Raw genomic sequence first — 21,206 nt, 5'->3', positions numbered from 1 at the left:
ATTTCAAAACTCACTATAAAGCTATAGCAATCAAGACTACATGATACTGGTACAAGGGAAAACATATTGATCAATAGAACAGAATTGAGATTACAGAAATGAACTTTTACATTTGTGGTCAACTGATTTTCAACAAAGGTACCAAGACAATTCAATGGGGGAAAGAACAGTTTCTTCAACAAATGGTGATGGGACAAGTGGATCTCCACATGCAAAAGAATTAAGCTGGACCTCACACGATATATAAAAATTAACTCAAAATGGATCAAAGACATAAATGTAGAAGCTAAAACTATAAAATTCTTAGAAAAAAAATAGGAGTAAATCTGCATGATCTTGGATTTGGCAATAGATTCTTAGATATGACACCAAAAGCACAAGCAACCAAAGAAAAACAGATAAATTGAACTTCATCAAAACTAAAAACATTTGTGCGTCAAAGGACACCATCAAGAAAGGTGAAAAGATAGCCCACAGCATGGGAGAAAATATCTGATAAGTGACTAGTAGCCAGAACATGCAAAGAACTCTTCTTATTTGTCATAAAAAGACAAATAATCCAATTAATGAGAGGAGGTTAAAACAATGTGAAACTGGACTTCCGGTTTCAGATCCAACAGGCTGTACTGAGGGACTACTCTTAGACAGCACCTGCCCCCAGCTCCTGGCCCATAAAGTGAGGACAATGGCCTCTCCTTCAGGATCAGCTCAGGCAGTGCACCTGGGCAGATGTTGGGCACACCCAGGTGGGCGAGCATGGGGTCCTCTCCCACCCCTATGTCTGGAGGAAAAGCCTTCTCCCACAATACTCCCCCAGAGGATGTGCTGGTAAGGGGGCTCCCTCTCTCCTGTAAGGAGGGAGGAGGAGAAGTTGGGCACCTACCCAGGAGTGGCAGTATCACTAGTGGTCACATGATGTGGCCTCGGACAGACACAGGCTCCCTCCTCTCCTGCCCTCCTCCCACCTCACGCAGGCTCTCCTGAGCTGCTTGATCCCCCTTCAGGCATGTACCCCAGGTGGGGGAAGCAGTGGCCTCTGGGGCCACCCACCTGGGGAAGGTCCGGCTCCGCAGCTCCTTGATGAAGAGCTGGCTGCCGTTCTGCACAGGCTTGATGTCAGGCGTTGGCCCCGGCTCGTGCTTGTGCCAGCTCCGCTTCTTCTTCACTGCGGGAAGAGGGGCAGGGGTCAGTCACCGTGCCCTCCACGTGGGGGATCAGGCAGGCAGGGTGCAAACCCACAGGGTGGGGGCCGGTGCCTGTGGATGCAACAAGGCTCAGAACCTCACAGGCAAAACTTGAGGGCTGTCCGGGATGGGACCCCCAGCTCCCAGCACCTCCCTTGCGGAGCTCCGCCACCTTCCCCCACCTCCCTCATGGAGCTCCGACACCTTCCCCAACCTCCAGTGTCAGGATATTCTCCTACCCCCACTCACACCTCCCACCTGTCTGAGCTCAGCGTGTGGCACCACTGTATAACACTACTGGCCCAGAAGCTGGGGGTCTCCAGGGACCCCTCCCCTTTCAGGCACCTAAACTGCTGGAGCCTCTGCAGAGCCACCTCTTGAAAAGGTCCCCAGCCAAGGACCTGGCCTCATCGCTCCTGACCTGGACTGTTCCCACTCTCCTAACTGGGCTCACTGCTGCCATCTCTTCACCCTCAACTCTATCCTCATAGGTGATAAGTCCTGTCACTCCCCTGCCTGAGAGCCGTCACCTCCAGAGCCACAGCACACAGAGCTAAGACCACCTGACTTGTTCCTTCTCCCTCCACGACCTCCCCACCCAGCACACCTTCCTGCCCATAAACACATGTCTCCTGTCCACACCCTGGCCCCACTCCTCCCCAGGCACGTTCTAAGCATCCTCTGGGCCCAGCTCCAGCACCTCCCACAATGCTCCTTCAGACTGTCCTGCTGGTCATGCCCTCCTCCTAGAGCATCTGGTATTCACACATGGACCCCCAACACATGCACACAGGCACACATGCACCATACGTGTACACACGCACACACACCACACACGTGCACATGGGTAAACACACGCACCACATAGATGTACGCACATGTACATCACACACTTGCACCACACACATGTGCACACATGCACATCACACACTTGCACCACACACATGTGCACACATGCACTGCACACATCACACACGCACATGTGCACACACACAATACATGTATATATGCACACTCACACACACCACACACGCACATGTGCACACACACACAATACATGTATATATGCACTCACACTCACACCACACATGCACACACACGTGCCACACATACATGTACACACACGCACACATTTGCACCACACATGCCGCACATCACACACACGTGCACACACCATACACGTGCACACATGCATACATGGGCACATGTGGACACATGCATGCACATACCCCTACAGAGCTATGTGCTCCGCAAGGGGAGGGAACGGTTTCTTTTTCCGCCATGTCTGTCCCCAGTGCCCAGCCTGTCACCCAGTCCTGGGGCTGCCTGCAGGATCTGGAAAAAGGCTGCAAAACACTGAGACCAGACCCAAGATCGGAGCTGGGAGGGGCCCCTCCAGGAGCCAGATGAAGACAGGGCCTAGACTGACGCCTCCCTCCCAGGTGGGGGCCAGCAGGGCGCTGCAAGGAGGGCAGGCTCCAGCTAGGATGGCTGGGGGCTGGGAGGCCCATCTCTCCCAGTCCTCCAAGCCTGCAGGGCTGTGGAGCCAGAAGAACTGATGCTGTGACAGTGGCGTCCCCTGAGCAGCCCAGCGGGGGGCTCACTGCCCCTGCTGAGGGGCCGTCATTCCAAAACCATCTCCCCTTCCAGGAAGAAGTGACCCTTTCTAGCTCCCCATGACTCACAGGGACTTCTAAGTAACCACCATTACTACATCCAGCAGCAGTATGGCATTTTAGCCTGTGAGAACCTCCACAGCATATCTGATCTCTGTGACCAAGACGTGAGTGGGTATTGTGGAAACTCAGTGAAATCCGCAGAGCCAGGGCCCACAGCCGGGATGCCTCAGGCAGCACCCGGCCCAGGTGGGTCTGAACGAGGCACGTGTCCAGACCTTCCTAACCAGCCTCTAAGGTCTGACCCTGGCTCTACCATTTTCTAGCCAGGTGGCCTTGAGCAAGTCACTTGACACCTCTGTGCCTCGGTTTCCTTGTGTTTCATGCAGAGACACCTGTACCAGCCTTCTTAGGTCACTGTGAGATTTACCTGTGACCCAGGGCTCTGTGAAGCACTATTCTCCTAAGTCCCTTTCTGACAGCAAGGCCACCTGGTGTGGAGGCGGCTGCTCACAGGGTAGAGGGTATGTCCACAGCCTCGGCTCATGCCTGCACCCCGCCCCTATGTGGAGTGGCCTCAGCCTCGCCACGGCCACCGTGCTGCAGAATACCCCGGGTGGATACCAGCATGCCCAGCCCGTCACCACCAGGCAAGGGATGCTCAGGTCACTGCACTGCCGCTCCTCAGCGCCAGCCTGAGCCAAGCGAGGCCAGAGGCAGTGGACCCGCCCCACCCTCCTGGCCCATGGGCTGCCAGGCCTGAGCTGAGCCTGCAGGGTGGGGGAGTGGGAATGTTTCCAGAGCAACAGCTGGCAGGGCCCTGCTGGAGGAGCTCAGACCCATGGGCGCCGGGCTGCAGGCCCACTGGGCAGTCCTCAGTGCACTGAGGCTCACCCCGCAGGCCTGGGGGAATGGGGGGTGGGGAGAGCAGCCCTCCAATGTCTCCAGGAACACCTGCCCTCTCCTGCTGACTGAGGCTGCATAGATGAACTGGCAGACAGCGCATGTGCACAGGGCTTCAGAGTTCACAGAGCTCCTCCCAACCTCATGCCCAGGGCACAGGGGTGGCCATGTGCATTTCACACAGAGGACATGGGAGCAGATGCTGAACTGTCCCACCTGAGCTCTCGCCCACACAGCAGTGGGTTCAGCCCCCACAAGGGGTACAGCGGAGGTGCTCAGGGGCTCACAGGGGCCGTGGCTGAAGCTGCAGAGGAGGCACCTGCCTGCAGGAACACACTGTGTAAAGGAGAGGCTGCAAGAGACAGGTGGTCACAGCGCTGTGGAGGGCCAGGGCGGGGCAGGAGGGGAGACTTCGAGGGCCCAGCCCCAGCCTCATGATCTGGGGCCCAGCAGAGGGCATTTCCCCTCAGCCCACACCGCCGAGGAGCATTCACTCCAGGCCAGGCCTGCCTTCCAGGGTATGCCAGCATCCCCTCCTCTTCTCCCATTCATGGACGAAGAGACTGAGGCTAGAGGTGTGGCACCATCCCCAGGCCACACAGCTAGAGACAAGCAGAGAGGCAAGGATGCCCCAGGCGTGAAGTGGCCTATCCTGGAAGGCCAGGGCTGCATGGTGGGGAAACTGAGGCACAGAGGGGGCAGACCACTAGCAGACATGCCGGGAAGGTACAGGTGCACGAGGAAGAAGGAAGACACACTTCTCATTAACCACCTCAAGAACTCACACCCTGGCAGGCCTGTCGGGCAGCCCAGACCTGACCTGACCCCACAGGTGGCTGAGTGGGCTAGCGTTGCTCAATGATGTAGCCAGAACAAAGTGCGCTCAACAAAGCCTGGTAGCCAGAGCCGGGGCAGGGCCGCTGCACACAGGGCTGGGAGGAATCTCGGAGCACCTAAGTCTGAGGCTCCCCCCACTCCCTCACCAGCCACAGCTTCAACCCAGAGGGCTGGGGAAGGCAGGCAGGACTAGCTGGGAGTTGCCAACCACGCCCACGCCCAGATGGAGTCCAGGCAGCCCTGAGGGGACCTGAGGGGTGTGGGCACCAGAGCCCTTGTCTAGCCTCCAAACGCACCCGGAGCCCACCGCACAGGCCAGCCCTCCTCTAGCTTAGTTAACTAACTAAGCTGGGTAGCTCCTCAATTCCTCCATCACAGAGCAAATACGAGGAGCTGCAGGGGGCCTGGTGGCGTGATGAGGGACCGCAAGCCAGGCCAGCGGGGCTCCCGGCCTCCTGGCCAGTGGCCGAATCCCAGGCAGAACACCCTTGGTCTGTACCTGCTGACCGGCACTTCCACCCACAGACCTGCTCGCGGTCTGGGTGGGAAGGAGGCAGTGGTGGGCGCTCCTTACTTACAGGTCGACTTCCCGTGGGTTTTCTCGCAGTTCGGGCAATGGTATATGTCGATATCTGGTGCTTCCTCCTCTTCCACCCCAACACAGCTGAAACGGGATGAAACAGACACCTGTCACTCACACATCACAACCCTCAGTCTTCCATCTGCACAGCTGGGGGCCTGCTGAGTCTGGAAGGACCCAAGGCCCGGGCAGCAGGGCACAGACAGGCAGAGCATGTGCTGGGGGCACAGACAGGAGGGCAGGAACCAGGAAGGGCCACCAGGAGTCCACACAGAGGAGATTTCTCAAGATGAGGATGGGGCAGGGAGGAGGGGGGCCTGGGAGTACCCAGCAGAGCATGTGGGGAGCAGGTGTCGGGGCTCCAGGACTACCATGGAAGAGGCAGTAGAGACAGGGCAGGACAGTGCCGGAGGCTCTGGACATACCCTACCATGAGGACCGCCTGGGTGAGATCTTCATTGTCCTTTCACCACACGCCCGGGGTTGGGGGGCGGGGGGGCATGCAAGAAGAAATCACAAAACCCAGAACGGAAACAACCTTGGAGCCCACCCCCTCTACCCCTTCCTTTGCAGACTGGAAAGTGAGGCCTGGCAAGCGGATGGTGCCAAGGCCTCAAAGCTAGTGGGTGGAAGCGCTAGGTCTCCCAACTGCCACATCTGAGTTCCTCTGCCACCCTCACCACAGACACCCCAGGGCTCCCAGCCACGTGCTCTGCTGAAGCCCCTTTCCCTGGCTCTGTGGGCAGGGAGGACTAGGCGTCTGCCAGCCCCGCAGAAGCAGAGCTCCTATCCAGTTCAAATTCAGAGGGCCAGTGTGGAGGCCCAGTCCCAAGCCTAAAGCCCACCTGAGGAGGCCAGAGTTCCTATAAAAACAGAACAAAACAAAACCTATTGCCGTTGAGTCGATTCCGACTCACAGCGACCCTATAGGACAGACTGGAACTGCCCCATAGGGTTTCCAAGGAGCTCCTGGCAAACTCAAACCGCCAACCTTTTGGTTAGCAGCTGTAGCTCTTAACCATTATGCCACCAGGGTTTCCAGAGTTCCTACAGCCCTCTGCAAACTGCACAGACCCTCAAGCACAGGACAGAGCTCCCCTCATGCAGAAACTGGCTGATCTCAGGCCCAGACCAATGCAAGGAGTAACAACCGTGAGCCTTGAGGGACATGACACACAATGCTAAAGAAACTTCTGTAGAATCAGCCCGGCCCAATGAAAGTATCATGGTCCAGCCTGGCATGCTCGACTCTTTGTTAAAAGTGGAAGAAGAGCTGCTATCTATAACACATAAAACGGCCTATACAAGAGGTAGGTACACAACTGATAAAGGGCAGAAACGGGAACAGAAAATGCAGGGAGCAAACTGGAAAATGTCTAGCCTCCTAATTATTACATAAATGTAGATAAAGTGACAATAAATACAAATGGGCATTTCCCTACGGGCAGCCCCAGAATTTTGATGTTGGGGCGCTCAGGACAGTGAGCTGACGGAAGATCCAGATCTGTAACATGCAGTGTGCTCTCGCTCAGGGCACTAAAAAATCAATGTTTCCACAAACGCTTTCAGTCCATTTAGCGTAAGAGGTTTCTTCCTTTGTTTTATTTTTTATTTGGGTGCTCAAGGGAGCTGACACGGATTTTATACCTACTAAAAATTAGTAGGCTTCAAGACCCAGTTTTCGACAGTGGATTCATGGATATGACACCAAAGCACAAGCAACAGAAGACAAGACAGAAAATAGGACCTTGTCAAAATTAAACACCTTTGTGCATCAAAGGACCTTATCAATAAAGTGAAAAGACAATCTACAGATTGGGAGAAAATATCTGGGCACCATACATCTGATACAGGTCTAAGGTCAAGAATATAGAAAGAATTCCTGAAATTCAGCAATAAAAAGACAGGCAATGCAATCAAAAAATGGGCAAAGGACTTGAACAGATATTTCTCACAAAAAGATACACAAATGGCCAATAAGCACATGAAAAGATACTCAACATCATTAGTCATTAAAAAAAAAAGCTACCGCTGAGTCAATTCCAACTCATGGCGACCCCATGTGTTTCAGAGTAGAACTGACCCATCAATGGTAGTGACCTTTTGGAAGGAGATTGCCAGGTCTTCCTTCCAAGGTGCTCAGTGTCACCATCACCTGGGAGGGCTCTCCCATCAGCTTTTTATTTAGAAAATTTAAAAACATACACAAATGTTGAAAGACTAGTAAAATGAACACCTGTATTCCTTTCATGCTGATTCCCCGATTGTTAACCTTTGGCCTCATTTGTTTTCCTTTCTATATTTTTCTGAAACGTGCAAATGAGTTACAGACATTAAGACCCTTCCCCTAACATAGCAGCCTGCACCTCCTGAGAACAAGGGTGTCCTCCATCGTAACCACAATACCAACACCCAATATTCATGAAATGTATTCCCTAATGAGTACATAAATACTCATATTCAGATGTCCCCAGTTGTCCCAATGATGTCGTCTACGGCTGTTTTCATATTTGATCCAGGATCTCCCGCAGCTCAGTGGCCAGGTCTCCGGCTCCTCTGTCTCCCGTGTGCTGGTGTGGAGGCTCCAGCAGGGGACTTGTGCGGGGCCCATGCAGGTCTGTCCGGGCTCCCTTGGTCAGATTCGGGTGCTGTTGAATGTTTTCCTATGTGTATACATCATGGGTGACGCACGTCCTCCCATGCATCTGTCCAACTGTCAGGAGGCACAGGTGTTGGAGCCCTCAGCTGGCCGTGCTGACTCTGGTCTCTGGGGTAAAGTATGTCCACCAGCGCGCTCTGCCGCTGGGTACTGAGAAGTGACTCTAAGAGGGTTCACTGCTCCCACAGCTTCTGATCCACAGCTTTGCATTTGGGGACGATCCTGCCAGGATCACTTAGGGCATTAGGTTTCTCACTTCATAATATGTCCCGGCAATCACTCCAGATCAGGCCATAGAGATTTCTGGGAATGCCCTGGACACTTGGATTTCATCTTCCCCCCAGACCTCCTGTCTCAGAACCTTCAGGGCTCCGCCTGTGTCTGAAGACAAGCCATGTTAGGGACATGCTGTAGCAGAATACTTTTCAGGTAAGGCAGAACCTACAGGTAAGTGACTGCTGAAGCCCCGGGGGGTCAGGTGGAGCCGAAAGGCCCCCTCATGTTTTCCCGGATTTCCATGACCAAGCAGGGGCTACAACTTCCACTAGGGGGCCACTGGCGTAAATGTGTAGCAAAAGCCCCAAACGTGCTTTCCTGTCAGCGAGCTCGGCACCTGACCACAGCGTCCACCCTTAGGGTGCTGACTCCAACACACTTCTTCAGGAATTCACTTCTAATTGCATGTCTGGAATATATTTGCTTAAAGTGGTCTTAAAGGAAATCCCAACATGACCAGGAAGAAATCAGTATGGACAGTGGAGGCGCGTCACTTATCTTCTACAAGACCTGCGTTCTTCAGCTCAAAAACCAAGGGCTCAGACCAGCACATCCCCAAAGTCCCCAGCAGCCCTAAAACTCTATGACTAGGATGCCTAGGGGCCCTAGAACCAACCATTCCCCCCAGCCATTCCCATCTCAGGGCAGGAAGGCCCTTGATTCCCTGCAGCTGCAGCCAGCCCACGTGAAGGATGGAGACCAATGTGGGCGAAGGGGAGGAGGGGAGGAAACCAGAAAGGGAAGAGTGAGACTCAGGGACAACAGGGCCCCGTGTCTGAAGTTTCTCATGTGCATCTGGTTGAGGTGATACATTTCTAAAGATCATCTTGTTAACATCTTACTGCTAAGATGGTTTAAAAGCACAACAGCACTTGTGCAGGTGTTTGTGGAGGGGGGTAAGTAGGACACGGGCTGTGGCCCTCCTGAGGTAAAGCTCTACCTCCCCAGGCCTTGTGGTGGGCTCACCACAGCCCACCTCGTGAACACAGAATCCAAAATAATTTAGAATAACGGAACAGCTGTACCATTAATCTAAAAAACATCAATACCAAAATGAACTACTCCTTTCAGATGTACACCTGAGGGAAACCTCACTCTCTTTCTGAGTGTAAACTAAGGACATATTAAACAATAAGACTTTATTTTTTGGTAGGAAAAAAAAACTAAGCTATGTTTGTTTGACAAGTAATTTAAACCATGAGTTTGGGCAAGCAGTTTACAGAAAAGGATATGCAAATAACCCTTAAACACACAAAAAGAGGTTCAACCCCACTTACCACGAGAAATGTAAAGTAAATCCGCAGTAAGACTGGCAAAGGTCAGAGCAAGAAGAGCATTTGCACTGCAGATGCTGCACACAAACAAGCTTCCTCATACAGTCTCGGTGGAGACATAAACTGGTACAACCTTTTGGGTGGCAGCTACTGATGTTTAAATGGATACACCTTTGTGTACTGTCCTCTTCTAAGATCTGCCAACAGGTATACTAGCACATGTGTGCACAGGGTGCTTACTGCAGCAGCACACTTGATGAGGTGTGCACATGGCATTGTCAGATCTTTGGGTCTTTCAAGAAAAGCTGGGAATGCACATTTTATGTATAATCTGCTGATTTCTATATATTGCAACCAATAAACTGTCTTTAAAAACCCTATGTGGACCAACACACTGGACCCAACAAACAGGCCCAAGGGCCTGATGTGGCTGGCCAGCAGGCAGTGTGCACCTCTGTCTCCCCAGTCACCTGGCCTGCATGCCCACTGCCCTGGAAGTGCCCTCCTCAGAGAAGGCAGCCCCCACCACCCACTTGGGCCCCTCTGCAGTATAGCCCATGGGAGCCAAGCTCCTCTCCTCTGAGTCCTTCAGCATTCCTGTACGACCTGGCCGTGGAGGTGATGTCTGGATCAGCAGCCCGTCCTGGCTCCCCTGTGCCCTTCCCACAGGCCCAGGGTCTGTACACCCTAACAGAAAAGCATCTAGCACTTGGGGACCACACCAGTCCTAGAAGACTCCAGTGCCTTCTGCAAGAGGGTCCAGGTCCAGGTCCATTTCAGGCCCACAGCATTTGAACGGCCAGGAGGGAGGAAGGAGGCTGGCCTGCTGCTTCCCCCTGTGCTTCCCTCAGCCTCCTGGTCTGCAAACTGAAACAGGAAAACCTGCACAGTCACCTCCCAGGGCCAGGAGAGACTGCAGACACTAAGAAACCCAAACCAAAGTATCCAGAAACAGGGGAGTTGTTTGGTAAAATATTCACCTGAAATGGACTGAATTGTATCCCCTCAAAGTATGTATTGAAATCCTGGCTATATGCTGTTTTATTATTTAATCATGAGATTAAATCAATTGGCCTTGGGTAAAGCAGCTTACCTTACATAATATAATCTACTGTAACGTAAAATCAGTCAGTTGAGGTCATACCAATGTGGGGTGGATCCTAAACCTAATCACTTCTGAATTATTAAAAGACCAGAATAGACCCAGAAATACACACACACACACGCACACACACACACACACACACGCACACAAGGCAGACGGATGCACGTGAAGATCTCCAAGGAGCCAAGGAATATCTGGGAGCAGAAGAAACATAACCAGAATGCTCCCTAGAAGCCAGCATGGCGAGACTTCAGCTCACTTACTTTGGACAAGTCATCAGGAAAGATCAATCTCTAGAAAAGGACATCACGCTTGGTAAAGAAGAGGGTCAGCAGAAATGAGGGAAACTTTCAATGACATGGATAGACACAAAAGTCACAACAATGGACTCAAACATAGCAACAGTCACGAACTGGCACAGGACCAGGCAACATTTCATTCCATTATCCATAAGGTCGCCTTGAGTCGGAACTGACTTGAGAGCACCAAACAACAACCCACAAAGCATACATGGCCGAGACCCTGATCTGGACTTTTAGCCTCCAGCATCCACGGGGAAAGGGCCGGCAGGAAGACTGTCAGCACAAACCAACGTCGCATCACCTCTGGCTGTGCAGAAGGGGGATAGTGTTCTTGTTTTTAAGATTCTTTCTGCACTTCCCAAAATGTCTCAGATGTGTATAGACTACTTTTACCAACAGGGAAAAAAGAAAGAAACATCATAGCTGGCTCATGGGAATGAGGAAACCTGGAAATATCATTAAAATTTAAAATATATATTTATCTTTTGGCCCAAAAATCCAATCCAGGGGTCTGTCTGACAGGAAGAAAAGCTCCAGCATGCAGAGTCATGTACGTGGATGCTGAATTCAGCTTTATTTGTAGCAGCAAAACCTGAAACCATCTAAATACTATCAGTAGTGGGTGACTGAATAAACTGTTCAACATCCATAGTATGAAATACAAGAATACATTCCATTAAATAACTTAGGGAGAAACAGATTGAAGTCTGCAACTTACTTTGAAATGTATCAAAAATGAGGCAAGCGTAGTAAGGTGTGTGTGGCAGAATCTAGGTGGTGGCACACGGGTGCTGACTGTCGGATTCTTTCAGTTTGCTGTATGTGTGACCATTTTCACAACAGAATGTTGTAGGGGCAGGTACTAGAGCTGGACCCACACGCCTAGAGGGATGATCATAACACAGTCGTAAACAGGAAAAGCAAACTACAGAGAAATGTATTTGATGCCAAATTTTTGAAACCAACAAATCACAAAGAAAAAGCCCCGTGCAATGTCCATGTGCTTCCTCATGGAAAGATCCTGGAGAAGCATGTGGCGCTGGCAGTGGCTACCTGGTGAGAACGCTGGGACACAAGGGGACAAACCCACCACAGTGGGAAAGTCCCAGGACAGAAGCGCTAACTGAAAACTTAGAACACACTACTCCATCTCAGATGCTACTTAAAGTAAGTGAACAGTGAGCAGGCAAATGGGCACAGACTAGAATCAGAAAAAGACTGACTGGGCCATGGGACTATGAAGCACGCTCTTTAATTTTAGAATCCTTTAAAAACATAAGGAATTGTTGTCTCCCTAAACGTAAAAGCAAGGCCCCTGGCCCTCAAGCCCACTTCCCCTGTCCGGCACCATGGGCCCAGGTGTGAGGCACCAGCCTCATATGTGGTCCTGAAGGTCCAGGCCAAGGGCTTCCCCAGAGCCCATCCACCAACTGCAGGCTGGCCCTCCTGCCCTGGGCCTCAGGGCCAGACCCCCTGAGCTCACCACCGCTGACCAGGGCAATCCCCACACCATCTGCACATCCGACCTTGGATGGACCTCCTGACCTGAAGGTCCCTCCCCACCATGCTTCCCTGGGCTCCAGCATCTCCTCCCTGGTGTCAGAACCCCCCGACAGGAGGGGCCACCCAAGGAGGGGTCTCCTGGCCCCCAGCTGTGTGGGTACTGAGGGTCCAGCATGAGGAGTACTTCTAGGGGGCCCAGGCATCTCAGAAGCAACCACATGGACGCCAGCCGTGTTGGTTGTTAGAAATGCCAGCTCCACTTAGGGGCCAACCATGCCTTCCCTTCATGGACACTCACTGGCCAGGGCCCTCGGGTTGTGTGGGGCAGGGAGATTTCCTGGACCAGGAGCACTGAGAGCAGGCAGCTAGGGCTGGGCCTTGCCCCTCCTGTCCCATGTGGCATGCTGACACAGAATCTCAGAGACACGAGACCCCCGTGTGGTCATCTGCCAGGCCTGGGCGTCCATTCCCTTCTCTGCTGCCCGCGTCTGCACCCTCACCAGCCCAGTGAACTCAGCTGGCCCTCAGCACCCACAACAGGCACTCACCTCCTCATCACCCCTCCACAGGGTCCTGAGGCTCTTGCAGGGCTTCAGCCTTAGGCACTCGCTAGGCGAACCAGAAAGTTCCACATCCCTCATCAGCCTCACCAGCCTGTGACAGTGCCAGACCCACACCTCAGGGGTCCTTTGGGGGCAACATCACAACAGGTGAGCCATACACCTATACTTTCATCTTCTGACCAAAGAATCTCACGCCTGGGAGTCTGCCCCAAAGACGAGATTCAAAAGAAGATAAAAAGCAGCTCTCTGTTGCACAGCCATGTTTCGGGGGACGTGATTTACAATGCTCTTGGTGCCCCACAGCAGGGAGGGCCGTGACCCCGAGAAATCTGAGGCAGGTGAAATTATGAGGACACATGTACAGCACATTACATGTATCTTCATGTAAAAATGGCATGTTCTCTCCATCCAGGCTGGAAGGGGCTATAGGAGCTGAAAGGAGCAGGGCTAGGATGGTAGGATGTGGCTGGAAGTGCCACTAGGTATTAACTCACTATGACAATGCTGCAGAGCTGGTTTAAGCATCAATACCTGGCTAGCTTCTCTAGAGAAACAAAACCAGTGAAGTGTATATATAAATAAAGAGAGATTTAGCTCAAGAAAATGGCTCACGCAGTTGCAGAGGCTGGCAAATCCCAAGTCCGTGGGTCAGGCATCTGGCTGGAGGCTTCTCCTGACTCATGTAGCTGCAGGGGCTGATGAACCCAAGCTCAGCAGGTAAACGACAGGCTGCTGGCTCACAGGCTGCGGAGGCCAACAGATCCCGAGATCAGCAGGTAAGACAGCAGGCCACTGGCTCACAGGCTGCAGAGACTGACAGATCCCAAGACTGACAGTCAGTATGGCAGGCTGCTGGCTCAAGTCTCAAGAACTGGAGGTCAGATGGTGACAAGCTGGATGCAGAATCCACAGCAAGCAAGCAAGCAAGCTTTGCCAGAATGTCCATATACATATATATTGGATGCAGGCCACAGTCCTGAGGAAACTCCCCTTACAACTGATTGGCTAATCATATCAGATTACATCACAGTGGATGACTACATCATTACATAACTGCCAAACCACTGCGAATCAGGGCCCAGCCAAGTTGACACAGAAACTTAACCAATCTTCTTAAAATCCTGCCATTGCTCAGTCCTCAGTGTTACGTACCTAAAAGACCTTGTCAAAGAACAAATCAACTAAGGGGTGAGGCCTAGCTGAGGAGCTAGGCAGCTCATTAGAAGCCTGGCCCCTCAGCTGGCACAGGGAGGGCTCTCAGGGTCTGCAGGGCAGGGAGAGGGCCCATCCCAGGCAGGCATCTCAGGCACCAAGGCCTCATGACACTGCTGAGGCAGGTGGAGCTGTGCTCAGACAGCTCTGGGTTGGACCAACTGCCCAGTGCCTGTGTGAGCCTGATCAAGTGGCCTTCCTCCACTGGGCTGCAGGAGGCCAGGCCTTTGGCCGGCTACAACACAAAGCCTGGTGCATGGTGGGAAGGGGCCCCAAATGCTGCACCCCCACCGATGAAACCCACTGCCCAGGTCTAACCAGGGCCTGCTCGCTCCAGTTGGGCACAGATGCTCACTACAGAGACTTAAGACATCCAGTTACACACACAGCGGAGAGCTCAGCAGGAAAGGGGAGCCCTTGAGATAGAAAATGAAGAGGGTGCTGAAAACAGGAGCAGCAGGCAGAGTGGATGGGGCTATAGCTAGTCTCAGAGCCTGAGGGTCAGAAGAAGAGGGAGAGAGTGACAACGCATGCCCCAAGCCCACATACACATGAAACCAGGCCTTCAAAGGACTGCGCCCTCAGTGAAATTCCAACCAGGAGATGACAGAGAAGCTCGTCTGCCATCCTGGGTTCTGAGTGAGGAAACAGGAGTCTCCCTCATGAATCCATAACCCCACCCTCCCTTCAAGGGTGCAGGGTACAGATTAACATTCACTAAGCCCAGGAACCCATAAATTAAGAAATTCATAATAATAATTTCAAAAAAGGAGGCCCCGGCTGGCAAGAGCCTTGCCAGGCACACACACTCCGTCCCTAGAGAGTCCTGCTCTCCAGTGGAGCGGCTCCCAGTTCCCACAGAGGAAGCCTCCCACAAAATGAGCTGACAGCTCCAAATATCCAAACACAAGGAGATGATTTACTGTGAGTAAAAGTCAGCAGACACTACAACTAGCAGGATTAAACCCCCAAGAACATAATGTAGTAGAATCATCTAATTGTTGTTGGGTGCCATGGAGTCGATTCTGACTCATGGGGACAGAATAGAACTGCCTGCATATGGTTTTCTAGTCTGTAATCTTCATGGGAGCAGATCCCCAGGTCTTTCTCCCACGGAGCCAGTGAGTAGGTTTGAACCACCAACCTTTCTGTTAGCAGCCAAGCACTTAACCATTGTGCCACCAGGCTCCTTAATCATGTAATTGTTGTTGTTGTCGTTAGGTGCTGTCGAGTCAGTTCCAACTCATAGTGACACTACACACAACAGAAGGAAACACTGCCTGGTCCTGCGCCATCCTCACAACCCTTGTTATGCTTCAGCCCATTGTTGCGACCACCATGTCAATCCATCTCCTTGAAGGTCTTCCTCTTTATCGCTGGCCCTCTACTTTACCAAGCATGATATCCTTCTCCAGGGACTGATTCCTCCTGATAACACGTTCAAAGTATATGAGATGAAATCTCACCATCCTTGCTCCTAAGGAGCATTCTGGCTGTACTTCTTCCAAGAGAGATTTGTTCGTTCTTCTGGCAGTCCATGGTATATTCAGTATTCTTCCCCCACATCATAATTCAAAGACATCAATTCTTCTTCGGTCTTCCTTATTCATTGTCTAGCTTTCGCACGTATATGAGGCTACTGAAAACATCATGGCTTCTTTTCAGTCACCCCTTAGTCTTCAAGGTGACACCTTTGCTTTTTAACACTTTAAAGAGGTCTTTTGCAGCAGATTTGCCCAATGCAATGCATCTTTTGATTTCTTGGCTGCTGCTTCCATGGGTGTTGATTGTGGATCCAAGTAAAATTAAATCCTTGACTTCAATGTTGTCTCTGTTTATCATGATGTTGCTTATTGGTCCAGTTGTGAGGATTTTTGTTTTCATGTTGAGGTGTAATTCATACTGAAGGCTGTAGAGTTTGATCTTCATTGGTAAGGACTTCAAGTCCTCTTCACTTTGAGCAAGCAAGGTTGTGTCATCTGCATGCCGCAGGTTAATGAGTCTTCCTCCAATCCTGATGCTGGGTTCTTCTTCATATAGTCCAGCTTCTCAGATTATTTGCTCAGCATACAGGTTGAGTAAGTATGGTGAAAGGATACAACCCTGATGCACACGTTTCCTGACTTTAAACCACACAGTATCCCTTTGTACTGTTCAAACAACTGCCTCTTGACCTATGTACAGGTTCCTCATGAGCAAAATTATGTGTTCTGGAATTCCCATTCTTCACTATGTTATCCATAATTTGTGATGATCCACACAGTCGAATGCCTTTGCATAGTCAATAAAACACAGGTAAACATCTTTCTGGTATTCTCTGCTTTCAGCCAGGATTCATCTGATACCAGCAATGATATCCCTTGTTTCACATCCTCTTCCGCATCCAGCTTGAATTTCCGGCAGTTCCCTGTCAATATGCTGCTGCAACCACTTTTGAATGATCTTCAGCAAAATTTTGCTTGCATGTGATATTACTGATGTTGTTGTTGTTGTTAGGTGCCGTTGAGTCGGTTCCGACTCATAGCAGCCCTCTGTACAACAGAACAAAATACTGCCCGGTCCTGCACCATATTCACAATCATTGTAACACTTGAGCCCACTGTTGCAGCCACTGTGTCAATCCATCTCATTGAGGGTCTTTCTCTTTTTCACTGACCCTCTGCTTTACCAAGCATGATATCCTTCTCCAGGGACTGCTCCCTCTTGATAACATGTCCAAAGTATGTGAGAAAAAGTCTTGCCATCCTTGCTTCTAAGGAGCATTCTGGCTGTACTTCTTCCAAGACAGATTTGTTCATTCTTTTGGCAGTCCATAGTATATTTAATATTAATGATATTGTTCGATAATTTCCACCTTTGGTTGGATCACCTTTTTTTGGAATAAGCATAAATATAGATTTCTTCCATTCGGCTGGCCAGGTAGCTGTCTTCCAAGTTTCTTGCCATAGACCGGTGATCACTTCCAGCGCTGCATCCGTTGGTTGAAACATCTCAATTGGTATTCTGTCAATTCCTGGAGACTTGTTTTTCACCAATGTCTTCAATACAGGTTGGACTTCTTTCTTCAGTATCATCGGTTCTTGATCATATGCTACCTCCTGAAATGGCTGAACATCGACCAATTCTTCTTGGTACAGTGACTCTGTGTATTCCTTCCATCTTCTTTTGATGCTTCCTACATCATTCAGTATTTTGCCCATAGCATCCTTCACTATTACAACGCGAGGCTTGAATTTTTCTTCAGTTCTTTCAGCTTGAGAAATGCCAAGCATGTTCTTCCCTTTTGGTTTTCTAACTCCAGGTCTTTGCCCCTGTCATTATAATACTTTACTTTGTCTTCCGGAGCTGCCCTTCGAAATCTTCTGTTCAGCTCTTCTACTTAAATCATTTCTTTCTTTTGCTTTAGCTACTCGATTTTCAAGAGCAAGTTTCAGAGTCTCTTCTGACATCCATTTTAACACAGAATATAAAATACAGGATATAAATTCTGTTTTAAATGATTGAAGTAGTCCTAGGTGGCACAAATAGTTAAGCGCTCAACTGCTAACCAAAAAGTTGGTTGTTCAAACCCATCCAGAGGTGCCTCAGAAGACAGGCATGGTAACGTGCTCTGAAAGGTCACAGCCTTGAAAATCCTATGAAGAATAATACGTAGTTCTAGTCTGGAACACATGGGGCTGTCATAAGTCAAAATCAACTTGAAGGCAACTGGTTTGTTTTTGTTATAAAATGATTGAAGGAAAAAAAGATTCGAAAATGTGAAACACACTCCACACAGTAGGAAAAAACTGATCAAATTTGAAAAAGAAATTATAACTTCTAGAAATGAAAAATGGCATTAAAATTTAAAACTTAATGAACAGTTTAAACAACAAATTAGATACATTTGCTTACTAGTTCTATCAAGTTCAGAGAATTGGAGGGGTAGAAGCGAGAGCTGAAAAAATCACCCAGAATGTAACACAGAGAGCTAAGAGATGGAAAAACGTGAAAGAGAACTTAAGAGCCATGAAAGAGAATGAGAAGGTTTAACACAAGAAAAAGAATTCCAGAAAATGAGGAGAGAGAGAATGGGAGAAAGGCCAAGAGATGCTGTTCTAACTTGATGGAAGACTTGCCCACACAGCCCCAGAAAGCACAATCCAAGGCAGGGTGGATGACAAACAGCTGGAGAAGCACATCCCTTCATCTCCCGGCCCCAGCGCAATCCTCCCAGTGAGGAAATCTATGCATCGACCCGGGCCCTCCTCCCCATGTTCCATGACACTCCTCTCATCACTTCATCTCTCCTCACCAAGACCAGCGATGCCATTCACTTCCACCCAGGGCTGCCGGCTGCTTCACACCTGGAGAGTTCTGGGGAACAAGGAACCCCTTCATTCTTCTGGGTATAGTGGTTAAGTCATCCACATTCACAGGCCTTCAGCATATGCCTTCTGTGCCCCTTCCTGGCATGCTGGGTAGGTACTATGGCTCTCCCTGGCACTAACCTCCCTCCTGGGACCATAGAGACACTCCTGGCAACAGTACAGACAAGCACCAGTCACATACAGGACAGGGACAGTGATCCCAGAGTCCCACAGAAACAGCGGCCCCTGTCTCCCTCAGCTTCCTCCTCTTTAAGCAAGAAGAGCCCTGTGTGTGAGCTCAGGAATGCAGTGTGCCCAGGGCCCTGGCAATGTTTGCGGAATGCGCCAAGGACGCCGCCAGGCTGCCACAGCCCACCACTCTCCACTCTCTCCAACTCACAGCCCATTCCCAAAGTGGTGTTGTTACCTCACTTCACAGGTGAGAGATAGAGGTGCAGAGGTGAGAGGCTCACACCCAATGCTGCAGGAAGGCCCAAGACACTGTACCTGGCAGGAGCAGCTCACCCAGGGTAACTGTGGTTCCAACAAGGGAGGCAGATCTCAGACCACAGAAGTTACAGAGGTCAAGCTCTCGAAACGTGTCCCTTCCCCTCTGTCTCAGTCATCTAGTGCTGCTATAACAGAAATATCACAAGTGGATGGCTTTAACAAACAGGAGTTTATTCTCTCACAGTCTAGTTGGGTAGAAGTCTGAATTCAGGGCGCCAGCTCAGGGGGAAGGTTTTTTCTCTCTCAGTTGGCTCCAGGGGAAGGTCCTTGTCATCAATCTTCCCCCGATCTAGGAGCTTCTCAGCACAGGAACCCCGGGTCCAAAGGACAGGCTCTGCTCCTGGCACTACTTTCTTGGTGGTGGGAGGTCCCCATGCCTCTCTTCTCGCTTCTCTCTTTTATATCTCAAAAGAGATTGATTTAAAACACACCCTAATCTTCTAGATTGAGTCCTGCCTCATTAACATAACTGCCTCTAATCCTGCCTCATTAACATCATAAAGGTAGGACTTACGGTGCATAGGAAAATCACATCAGATGACAAAATGGTGGATAATCACACAATACTAGGAATCATGGCCTAGCCAAGTTGACAGATATTTGGGGGGGACACAATTCAATCCATGACACCCTCCATGCATTTTCTTTCCTGCAGGAGGAAGCTCAGGGTGCGCTGGCCTGAGGGTTTGCACAGGGCCTCCACCTAAACCTCAGGACACCACCCCTTCACCTGGGCTGGTGCACTTCCAGCCCACATTGCTCAGCTCCTGCAAGTCTGGGTCACCCACTACTTGAGACCCAAAGCCAGGTAGGCAGCTCAGGGCTGCAATCTGCACAGTCACTGCTCCCCACTCAGGGCTGCACTTGACATAATGCTCTGTTGTCTCCATCTTGAAATTCCAAGCACTTGATAATTCTACACTTAAACCTGTGTTTTGTACATGAAGTCTGACGGGACAATGGAGCACGCACAACAGCACACGATACGCGTGTCCATCTCTGGTCCTTGCTGCCCCATTCACACGCGACATTTGCAATGCCCACAAGCCCAGAATTCCGGGAACCACGACGTGTGGGAGCCCCTCAAGAAAAGTGAGTACAAGGTGAGCACAGTGCACCTACAACGGAACAACAGGACGGGCACTGACAGACCCGAGAGAACATTAATCCTGTGCCAATCAGAACTTGCTTCAAACCCAGAAAGAAGGCGATGATCTCCTAAGAAACATGAACAACCCAGGAGCCCCATCACGTGCTCCTTCCCTGTGTGAGTGAGCCATCACCTACTCTGCAAACACGGCAGAGGAGGAAGGGGGTACGGGTGGCCACGGCTCCTCTTCCCGTCAGCGCTCCTCACCTCCCAGTGAGCCAAGGGACGGCGCACAGGCAGAAGGTACACGTTAAGCAGTGGACTAAACAACGGGCAAGTTAGTGTGTGTAGAGTTTTTATGGGAGATGAGCTCCTGTGTTACTTGCAGATTAAAAATTAAATTTTAAAAAGAAGCCAGGCCCTTATGTGATCAGGCCTCAACCGCCCTCTGCCAGCAGCCGGGAGTAGAGTTTATATGGCTAGTTCAAGGGGCCCCTCATCCCAGGCCCGCAGAGGCTCAGGAGGGGGGATTCACCTGGCCAAGCACCTGTGTGCACCAGGCACCACAGTACTTCTGTTCTCACCCAACCCCGCGGGCTGCACAGCTCCAGCTTAGAAGCCCAGGGTGGGACTGCTGCATTTGGGGTTATGGAGCAACTCTCAATCTTGCACACGATGCTTCGTCAGGAGAATCGGGTCACCTGTGGCACAGGCGGATCTTAGTTTACGATCCAGGTGCCAACATGGAACCCCACGGCGGGGCTGTGCCTGGACCAGGGCAGAGCCTACAGTCAATCCGGAGCAAAGGGACTGGCCGACCAGGGTTCCTGCTAAGTTTGGGGATGGGGGTGGCACTTGTGAGGAGGAGAGGCTGCAGCCTCCCTGGGGCGTGAAGCAGGAGGGATGGCCCAGGGACTCCTGCCCACCTCAGGAGGGCTCCCCTTCTGGGCCCCCAAAGCAGGGGGTGAAGCAGGCCGGGGTACCCCTGGGGAGCGGAGGGATTTGAAACTTAGAGACGTGGAAAACCAGGACGGTATGGAGACGCCCCCACACAGTTCTAGAAAGGGAGGCTGGAAAAACCACAAACAGGAGGAACAAATGGAAAGCGCTTCAGCAGCAAGATGAGGGAAGCGCCCACGGAACCCAGAGGGCGGATTCCAGCCAGTGGGAGGGCGGGGTCTAGACAGTGGGGGCGGATTCCAGCCAGTGGGAGGGCGGGGTCTAGACAGTGGGGGCGGATTCC

The 21,206-nt window shown here is 51.1% G+C and overlaps 1 protein-coding gene across 1 annotated transcript in view; it reads right to left on the bottom strand.

Moving 5' to 3' along the window:
• PHF2 (PHD finger protein 2) overlaps nt 1-19,763 on the bottom strand; it is a 55,210-nt gene extending 35,447 nt beyond the window's left edge. Inside the window, exons 1-4 of the mRNA XM_023738650.1 lie at nt 19,604-19,763; nt 9,800-9,935; nt 5,119-5,204; nt 1,051-1,165 (exon numbers count right to left, since the gene is read on the bottom strand). Of these exons, the coding sequence (XP_023594418.1) occupies nt 1,051-1,165; nt 5,119-5,204; nt 9,800-9,935; nt 19,604-19,763 (497 nt within the window). The remainder of the gene's footprint in view (nt 1-1,050; nt 1,166-5,118; nt 5,205-9,799; nt 9,936-19,603) is intronic.
• Between the last annotated feature and the right edge of the window lie 1,443 nt (nt 19,764-21,206).

The sequence above is a fragment of the Trichechus manatus genome, unplaced genomic scaffold (genome assembly GCF_000243295.1).
Source record: "Trichechus manatus latirostris isolate Lorelei unplaced genomic scaffold, TriManLat1.0 scaffold00120, whole genome shotgun sequence".
NCBI lineage: Eukaryota > Metazoa > Chordata > Mammalia > Sirenia > Trichechidae > Trichechus > Trichechus manatus.
Note: the sequence above shows the minus strand (reverse complement) of the source record. Positions and strands in the feature narration are given on the sequence as shown.